The sequence below is a fragment of the Zonotrichia leucophrys genome, chromosome 2 (genome assembly GCF_028769735.1).
Source record: "Zonotrichia leucophrys gambelii isolate GWCS_2022_RI chromosome 2, RI_Zleu_2.0, whole genome shotgun sequence".
Lineage (NCBI taxonomy): Eukaryota > Metazoa > Chordata > Aves > Passeriformes > Passerellidae > Zonotrichia > Zonotrichia leucophrys.
In genome coordinates this window covers 45,560,799-45,570,606 of record NC_088171.1, presented here as the reverse complement: position 1 = coordinate 45,570,606, position 9,808 = coordinate 45,560,799, and the positions used below count along the sequence as shown (strand labels likewise).

General features: G+C 41.8%; 1 protein-coding gene across 8 annotated transcripts in view; it reads right to left on the bottom strand.

The window, feature by feature from the left end:
* Window positions 1-3,240: 3,240 nt before the first annotated feature.
* MYRIP (myosin VIIA and Rab interacting protein) overlaps window positions 3,241-9,808 on the bottom strand; it is a 205,549-nt gene continuing 198,981 nt past the window's right edge. For 7 of the 8 annotated variants that reach the window (XM_064704820.1, XM_064704822.1, XM_064704825.1 and 4 more), the window contains 5 exons: window positions 9,444-9,605; window positions 7,721-7,825; window positions 7,564-7,624; window positions 6,664-6,782; window positions 3,241-5,974 (listed from right to left, as the gene is read on the bottom strand). In XM_064704820.1, coding sequence (XP_064560890.1) covers window positions 5,942-5,974; window positions 6,664-6,782; window positions 7,564-7,624; window positions 7,721-7,825; window positions 9,444-9,605 — 480 coding nt within the window. In that variant the 3' untranslated portion in view covers window positions 3,241-5,941. The remainder of the gene's footprint in view (window positions 5,975-6,663; window positions 6,783-7,563; window positions 7,625-7,720; window positions 7,826-9,443; window positions 9,606-9,808) is intronic. The other variant, XM_064704827.1, reaches the window with a different exon arrangement.

Genomic DNA, 9,808 nt, shown 5'->3' with positions numbered 1-9,808 from the left:
CAGACAAGAAACTGTAAAGTGTTATACATCAAATATTTAAGCACCAAATTTTCAGCTGTGTTCTGTAGACGTACACAACTAACTCTATGTACTAAAAAAGAAGCAATGGCCCAGAAGCTTAAGTTCACTTTACAGACATCTTCAGTTTTGTCTGGGACTCTGAATTTTCTGAAAGTCCAAATATAAGTGGTTGAAGTATCTCCATTCAGAGATGCTGTGAAGAACTGAGAGTATCCAGGTCAGGGATGACACCATGTATCCCAAGTTTAAACTAGCACACTATCCAAAAGATCTTTGAGAAAATTACCAAGAAATCTCATCTTCCCCAAGGAGTATAGGCTGATAATGGAAGGTGGAGTGGGAGAGAGGGGTTGTGGAGAGTAAATTTTGTGGGCTCAGTGCCACACCTCTCCCCATTAAAGAAAATAGAGGTGTTGGGAACCTCAGGTTTTAGGTACACAGGTGAAAGTTTCTTGGGTTTTGTTGAGTAGGAAGGCTGCTAAACATTGTGCTGAAAGACTTAAAAGATGTATTTACAGAGAAATTTAAAGGCAAGGTGAATTTTTTCCTCTATTCAAACATCAAAATGCACAGGGGAAATTCCTCCTCCCTTGAGTCGAGGGACAAGAAGGTCTCAGTCAAGAACCTACCATGTGATGGGGATGATATATAATGCACTTAAATTGTAATTTATTCCTATTCCTGACAGTTGTCTGTCTCTGCAATGATTTGGGATTTCCTTAGGGTGGCACCATCTCCAACATGTTTTAGAATTTCCTTGCTGCTCTATCTTTTAAAATCTAGCCTTTAATGCTTTTTAAATATTCTTTTTAATATAGTCTTTTAATAGAACTATAAACCTTTGCAGATCTGCCCCAAAAGTGCAGTAACCACAAAAATCAGAACTTTAAAAGAAAAAAAAATAGTCATCCATGGAAACAACTTCCTAAGTGAACAAGAATTAACTTTTCATGTTTACCTCTCATGTAGGAACCCCCTCTGCAATCCAGTGAATTTGTTAACCTGTAGAAATAGTGTACCTGGTATCCACTGCAGAAAATTTGGATGGGCCCTTTGGCTCATGTTAGAAATGCAGGTTGCAGCCCAGATGGATGAAATTAATTTTGCAATGGAATCCTCTTCCTTTGGGCTCTACATATGGAAAGTAACTCTCAAAGGCACCAGTAAGCCGTGTGTCTGGCTATGGCCTTTCCTTTCTTTTTTGTCTCCTGGGCTCCAAGTAAGTTGTCTAACATCCTCAAGATGGTCAGAAAACACTGCCTCTGAGTACAGTGGTACATCCTCATGGAATGCTTTGAATTCCAGGTCCTGAGATCGACCCCTTTTGGTATGTGGGCCGTGGTGTTCGCCCCATCGGTCGCTTTGGGAAGAGGCAGCTGAGAAGCAGCCGTGGCAGCCTGAGGCCTGTGAGCAGACACCTGGATTTCATCTTGAATGCTTTGTGGGAGCAAAAATCCTTGGACACAGAGGACAGTGACTGGTGATCTCTGTTCCCCAAGGTGGCAACCCAACCTCTGTTCTTTGAAGTGTGTCCTCCCCTGCACTGCAGACCTACAGTTCTGCTTTTGCCTAGCAATCACACCGTGCTCTTCTTTCTGCTCCTTGTGCAAGTACCTTCAAAAAGAAATATGTTCAGGGTACAGGTAAAAGACAATGCATGGACACCAGCACTGAGTGCCACCACTGCTTATAAAAATGTTTCTTCATTGTGCATCCCCAGCAATCTCCCAATCCTGTTCACTGCTAGGTTTATCCAAAACCCACACGGCTTTTGGTCTGGGATTTAAACTCTGCAGTGTTAAATGTATCATGAAACCTTCCTGTCACATTTCAAAGTCAATGGCTGTTGATATATAAAAATAAAAAGCAATGGTTGGAAGAAAGAAAAAAGGCTCTTACCAATTTTTAATGTACCTGCATTAATGGCATGAAATGCTGGTTCTCTGTGTGTAGCTTTTATAGAGATTGTTAACATCCACTCTTAAGAATGCCTCGCTGAAGTGCCCACTGGCCCTCCACAATTCTTCCTGTACTGCTGGAGAGATATATTAATGAACAAAGAGGAGCTCCTATTGAAGATAAGTATTTTCTCTCTGCTGAAGAAAAAAAAATTGGCTAATTGAACTCCTGGGAGTAGTTTTGTGCCTTCTGCATATAATCAGAAACCATAATCCAAAAGGAGCAAGGGCCTGAATGAACTGATTCCCTTTAAAACAATGTAATTATTTCCAAGTACATTGTCTGAGTCAGTTAAAGTCACTCTTTGAGGATCACAAGCCATGTACTATCTACTCCATTAGTCCACATCAATAAGGCTGGAGATGCAGCTCAATACCTCTATTTACTCATGTTAATATACCTTTGTTATATTACTTTTATAAGAAGTGTTACTTACAATGTGTTTCATCTTGATTAATAACTATTGGCAGGAATAATACAGTTTTATCTATGGCTCATATCCAAAAAAGACAGTTTACAATTTAGGTAATAACTGATGGTTAAATCCAGGCCATGAATCATTCTGCAAAGGATGAAGTTGAATGGACTTCCACTTCTAGTTGTGCTTTGTGAGAATTACTGCTAGAACTGAATAATGGCTGAATTAACCATTGCAGACATTTTAACCCTTCTTTCTCTTTTTGAAAATGGCCTGTCAGGAAAGGACGGGTTTTTATTATAATAAGGGAGTTACTTTCATTAATAATACAACAAAGCTGCTGACCCAAACTATTACTTAAAACACACCAATTTTACTGAATGCTTTCACAGTGGAGAAGATATGCTGATAAATATTTTGATCCATATTCATTGCAAGGAACTTTGGAAGTGCGAGACCAAGATTATTGGCAGGGTTCTTGCTCAGTTTTTGTAGCAATCCCAGAGAGAGAACAAGAAATTCTGCCTGAGAAACTGCTTGAGATGGTATTTCAGCCAACAGACTCGATGGTTTGGAGAAGACTCACCAGCACATGTTTCTAGCAGGATTCCTCCCACCCCAGCCCTAGAGGAGGAGGAGGAGGAGGTGTGAACTGAGCGTGTGCCCTTGCTCTCGGCAAAACCCGGCACCCCTGTGGAGATGCCTGTGTCTTGGCTGTGACGGTGTCATGTATGTGGCTGTGGGTTCTGCATGCTTCCAGGCCAAAGTGCACATAAATCCAAACAACAGAGAAGAAATTTTTGTTTTTCTTTATGAATCAAGTCGTTGAAAAGGCATTCTTTTCATAAATCGCTTTTACTCTTTTATAATTTCTCTTGACAATAATTCTTGGTGAGTATGCAGATAACAACAACAAGGCAAGCTTAATATTCACTCAGACTTAATCAAATAGGTCATATAGTCTTCATTTTACCCATTAAAATATTTTCGTTTATAAAAATTAATCTAAATATAAATATTAACACTAAAGATTGAAATCACCTGATGACAAAATAATTCTTTGTGTGCTATAACATATGCTTTTATGATTTTTTTAAAACAGTAAATTATATCTTTGCACGTATTTGGCACGATAAACATTTGTAAAAATTCAAATGCTTAGAGCAGGATTTTTTTTTAAGTTTTTTTTTTTTTTTTGCAATGCCTACACAGTACACATTTGTCTGTCAAAGAAGACTGAATATTTTAACATTGTAACACGATAATAGTTGCTTTTCATGCCTCTTAAGGAAAACAACCTACTCCAAACTTTGTTGGCTTGTTTAAATCACACTAACAGAACAAAAGCCAGAGAGTTATTCTATTAAAATTAGTCATTTCTGTATTGATATTACATACACAATATTAGTTATTATTTATTAGACGAATATGCAGACCAACCACCATTAATGACATTTCATAACACGCATACCTGCATAAACCAGAACCTGGGAATGTATTGTATACATACACAAGAACAGTGAATGGAGGAGGAGACTGAAAAACAAAAAAATTACTAGGCATCCTACTCTGTTTAATTTCCTTTTCTGGATTGCATATATAAATAAAATCTATTTGTTTTATATATATATTTATATATTAAACAGAGTGGGCCAAATTCTTCCCTCACATCTGTGCAAACCAATTTCAGAGAACTAGTATTGTGTGAGAGTAAAAGAAGGCCTAATTTCACCCAGAATGAAGACATTGGGTCAGATCTTGGGCAGATGAAAATTCCTTGAAGGAATGGAGTCACACTTATGTATTTTAAGTGGGAAGATGGTTGTATTTATTCCAAGGGTTCCTCACATGCAGCTGGACATCAGAGTACTGACAAGCTAGATGTCAAATGTGGATGGCAGATTTGCAACTGGCATCGTCTTTCCAATCAACCCATCCAGCCATTACTTGTTTTCCCCACTCACCGCCCTAAATCCAGCCTAGTCAGGAAATTTGCCCAGTTTTGCAGGAATTTGCCCAGCCACAGACATTTCATGGCCTGGTGTCCCAGGGAACTGCCTTCCTGCTGCATGGCAGGTAACACGTGGCGCTCTGCTTGTGGGAATGAAGGAACTCTCCTCCTTCCTGGCACCCACAGCTCCTGGGAGAGCTCAGCAGTCCTTAATGCTGAGGGGAACTTGCCAGCCCATGCTTTCCTTCTTAGCACATTTCACATCAACCCCATCTGCACCTGGGTACCTGCTCTGCAACTGGTGTGGAAGGTAAGGGATTCACTGGCTTATCACCTCCTCTGACTACCTTCTTTGTATTCTTCAGAGCAAAAAAATGCACAGATTTGCAATGTTCTCCCACAAAAGGGTGAGAGAGACACCCTGTAAACAGCATCCTCCCTCCTGGGCATCTGCCAAATGGCCTTCTAGTTTGACTCGCCTGTTAAGGGTCTCAAGAAATGAAAGAAAGAATATTACTATTCACAATCCAATTCAGAGTGGTCCAGTAACAGTGGGGTCCATTGGCACCAGCAAAGGCCCCAGCTACTCTCTGGTGGCTCCAGATTAGTATAGGAGCTGATGTCTGGGCTACATTTGCCTCCTTCTCAGAAACACCAGTAAACATCAGAAAGGAATCTCTTGCAAGCTGCAGCCACCCCTCAACCACCAGTCAGTCAGCAGAGATCCCCAACACTTTCACCTCTTTTTTCCAATCTTAAAGGTTTGGACACAATTTATTCTGAACTGCAGCATGGTTGGCCACCACCAAGTGGACAATGCTGCCAAGAACAAGACATATGAAGGTGTTGGTTTTCTTTAACAGTGTTCTGTTGTTTCCAGACACTGGGATTCCAATTCAGCAGACATCTGCTCCACATGTGTAGACACCAGTTCCTGGTTCAGCATGACACCCCTGCTGCCTAGAGCAATATCCCTAGCTCTGGAGCCGGAACATTATATCTGCAAGATGTACTCTCAGAGAACAGAGAATTCTTCCTCCTCCTACCAATCCTCCCAAGACTTCCACTGACTCCCTGGGAGCAGAGTGAGGTACACAAATTCTCCTCTCCCTCCACGCAGCTGAAAAGCAGCACACACTGCACAGAGTTGTTCTTATTGCTCAACAAGACAGATGCCCACATGAATAGTAAGAGGCCAGCAAACATGGATCACAGGTCTGCTTTGGCAGATTAATTGGCCTATAATTATGACTGATTGAGTGTACAAAAACATACTGCAGTTTAAAGACTACATACTTTAGTACAATCGATAGGGAGAAAAGTGCATCTTAAAATGTGGAGCCTTGCTTTTGAAACATAGCATCCTGTCTAGAGTCCTCTGAGAACTTTAAGGCAGAGTTTCCTGTAGCGGACCACAATGCTGAAGACTTGGACAGCTTTCTCAGTGAGGTATCCAAATGAAGCCCTATAACTGAGGCTCTGTGGGTTCTTGAGGGTCCGTTTTCAGCTGGACATACACAATGGCTGTTAAGAAAAGGCACTCTAGTGTACAGCCTTAGGCAGTGTGTTATTGGCAGTAGGGAAGAGTACATTTAGTACATCACAGCAGATCCTATAGCAGGTTCCTAGAACGGAGAGGGACAGGAAAGAAGAAAACCATGAGTGAAGAACTAAACAAACCTGCTGAAGAACACAGCTGGGTCCTTTCCCTTCTCACCTCCTCACATATTTCCCACATGTCCTGTGGCAGACTGCTTTGGGACAGTCAGCTTTTTCCCTTATCTCTCTATGGCTGCTGGAGAAGAAATGACTGACAGCTGTCCTGTGTGTCCTGAGTGAAGCCTCTTTGTTCAAACCCTGCAGAGCCAATGTGTGACCTGTCTACCCCTTAAATTCAACTTAAATAACCTCTGAACATTTCTCAGCAATTAGTGAAATTCAAGGTGAATCTCACCTGCCAAGTTACAATGCACAGCTGGTTCTGTGAGGCTCTGGTTCAGAAGTCGGAAATGCAGGGCATAACTAATTTATTTATTCTTTAAAAAATATGGGTAGCACGTTCCTGGAGACCTGGCAGCCAGGCAACATTTTCACAAGCTGACATTGAGGAGCTGCTATTCTATAGTATATAGTCAGATGTCTTCCGGGACACTAGTCATATTTGTTCAAGAGTTGCCTCAGCAGTCTCTACTATTTTTTTCCTCAAACTATCAAGAGAAGATTTCTGAAGGTACTGAAATACAGCTGCCTACACAGATACTGCTATCTCTCTATTTGAATGATCTTTAACAGAGTTTTAAAAATATTTGTTTACCATTAAGTCCTTGGCAGTGCTTTTCCTTTCTTTAGTTCTTTGTGTTAGAGATCCTTGAAGCATGAAGTTTCTGTTAAACGTTCTAACAGTGGTAACTGGAGAGCCATCTATTTTTTCACCTGGGAAAAACACAAAAGGGGAGATTTTTCACATAAGAGATTGAAGCAGATATAAAAATACTTCTGAAGAGTCACAGTTTCTAGAGAGATAAAACTTCCCCTAAGATGTATGAGAAAAGTTGGATTTAATTTAAATTAAAACCAGCAGGCTGTGGTACTCCAGATAAATTAAAGCTTGAGGCCATGTCAACCAGTGGAATTACAAAAGAATAGTGCAGTGAACAAAACCCTAGAATTTTCAGAGATAATGCACTGCAGAGTTAAAAACCCCCCAAAAAACGGCCAAAATCCACAAAAAATCATGAAAGAAAAAAGTCACTTGATTTTATAAAGACATTTCGCAGCCATCCTCTGACATACCAGGAATATTGCTGAGCCATTAATACAGACTGAAATCAGCAAATACAGACTTTAAGGAAGTGGTGTGTTGTGGAGGGTGGCAGCCATGCTGTGGGGTGCCCAGCCATGCTGCAGCAGCAGCCCCCCTCTTGCAGGGCAAGTATTCAGCATTCCTCATTTGCTTTTTCCAGCCTTCTGCCTCTGCTCTTGTTTACTTGTCACTGTCACAACTTTCATTGAAGAGAAAGTGGTGATGTTTTTAAATGTGACAAAGGGGTATTTTATAAAATGCAAGTACATGGAAAATGAGGAGGATGGGCCAGTCTATTAGGCTTTCTCTGCTCATTTCGTGACTTGAACTTTTCCCTACTTTGCTGACCTGTACATTCTATTGAATTTTACAAAGAGAGCCCCTCTCATTTACAGAACACTTGAGGCGCACCTTTTATTGGTGGAGCTGGAAGTTTTCTCCTCTGCTGTCTTGATGTGTCTATTGTATGCATCTGTAAACAACATACACGCATTACTCAATTCCATTATAGAGAAAGAGGCAAGATTTCCCCAATGTATTTTTTGAATACTACATAATGTTCTGGCACCTGGTTTGTTTGCTTTTGATCCCGTTTCCTTGTCAGGCGAACACAGGGAGCCACGTTCAAGCCTGCAACAGTGAGAGCTGATATTCTGCTCTCAATATCTGAAATCTTCAAAGAAAATAAAAGAGAGAGACAGACAGATGGGGAGGGGGGAAAAGAAGTTTTAAAATTACTGTGGATGCCACTACTGAAATAATAACCCTCCCCCAGTAAAATCCTCTTTAATAAGAAAATATAAACAGATGGCTAACTTCTTCAGCAATTCTGACACTTTCCTGCATTCTTTAGTCCTGACATTAAAAGGGACATAATTTGTTAGTAAAGATGGAGTAAAAGAACAATCCAACCTACCTTGTGACTCCAAGGAAGAGGCATTTTACTCCTCTTGAGGAAAAAAGAAAGGAGGAGAGAAAACCTGCATCTGCTATCTCCCGATTACCTTTAGCTGCATAATCCCAAATTCATTCAAGATGTGTTTTTAAAGAGCTACATTCAAACAATGACTTTGTGGGACACATTTCCTAACTCAAAATTAATTTCATACACGTGCAAAGTACATCCTCTGTCACAAAATCTAAACATTTGCTCTTAAATATTTATAGTTCAAATGTATATGCATATTAAACACAAGCATGCATAAAGGCAGGCATACACTATATAAAAATACTGAATGGTAAACAAATTGCCAGGGAAAAGTAGTCTGATATTGAGAGTAGTGGAGACAAGTATTGACAAAAGAGAAAGAAGAGTCAGAGAAGTCAGACATATAACCCAACAGCTGATTCACAATGACTCCAGAAGCCACAGTTGGCTTCACTCTGCAGATCTTCCATTGGCCTCTTTGCATAGTTTAGGCCTCTCTCCTCCTCTCTCTCACCCCTATTAACAGATTTACCCTAAAATAGTGACCAAAGCCAAAAAAACACCACTGCCAGTTTGCCAAGCACTTCTGACATCAGAGACATGTCAGGCTCTCAGATCTTTGCTCAGTCCTGAGTTGAGCATGCTTCCACTAAGTAAAATCACCAGGTGCTTCCCATTAAACCCTGACAGAGTCAGGTCAGGGCATCTTGCTGGCTACAGACTGGGCAGTGAGATGCAAGCAGTGTCAGCCCTTTGAGGACTGGCAGCATTATCTTGTTCAGCTTTTAGCACCAGATTGCAATGTGTTCTGAGCCCCAGACTTTCTGGAGCCTGCTAGAGTGGTGCTAGATCACCATGCACAAGAGTTCTTGCCTTTGGCTGGGATGTGTGCTGCTTAACACCTAAATCCCATGGCAGGCATGCAAGCCCTAGGCTCTGTCCTTGGCTCAGCCTGTGGCTGCTGTTGGCCTTTGCTGGTAGAAAGCTGCCAACAGTGGCATCTTTTGGAAAGTGCTGATTAGACAAACTGCCTCAGACTCTATTTACTGTCTGACCGGGGCCACGCACATGGCATATCGCACCATGGGAGCTGCCTGGCAGCAAGGAGCAGTCCAGCATTAGTACTGCAGTAAGAGGCTCTGCAGTGCCATGTCCAAAAGCAAGCTGAGGGAAGAAATAAAGAGATACAGTACATCTGGCTGGGCTGAGTTACACAGCTCAGTTAACACTCCGCTCAGCTTGTGATGCATCCTTTGATCACCAGACTATGGCAGTACAGAAGAATATTCAAAGTGCATACACTGAGGTGGTGTTAGGCAAGGCAGTGTGAAACCTGCAGATGGAGAGGAGCTGCTGTCCTCACCTGAAGCTCTGCATGATGAACCTGGGCAGCTGCTGTGGCCACCTGATCCTCCAGATCGGCCAGCTCAGATTCCTCAGTAACGCTGTTGATCTTGCGTGCAGCGTCCTCCAGGTTGTTCAGCTGCCCCTCCAGCCCATACACCGTGCTGGCTGTCAGGTACACCTGCAGGGCCAAGGTGGGGACAGGTGTCAGTGATTCCTGGTTTGTGGGCATGCAGGTTTGACCAGACTGCATTTTCCATCATGCCTGCAAACTTCCCTGCTTGCTAGCCCACCACAGGGAGATTTACCTGGCAGAGGAAAGTCATGGGGAAATAATCTGAAAAACACACATCCACAAAGAGAAGGGAAGAATGAGGTGGCTGC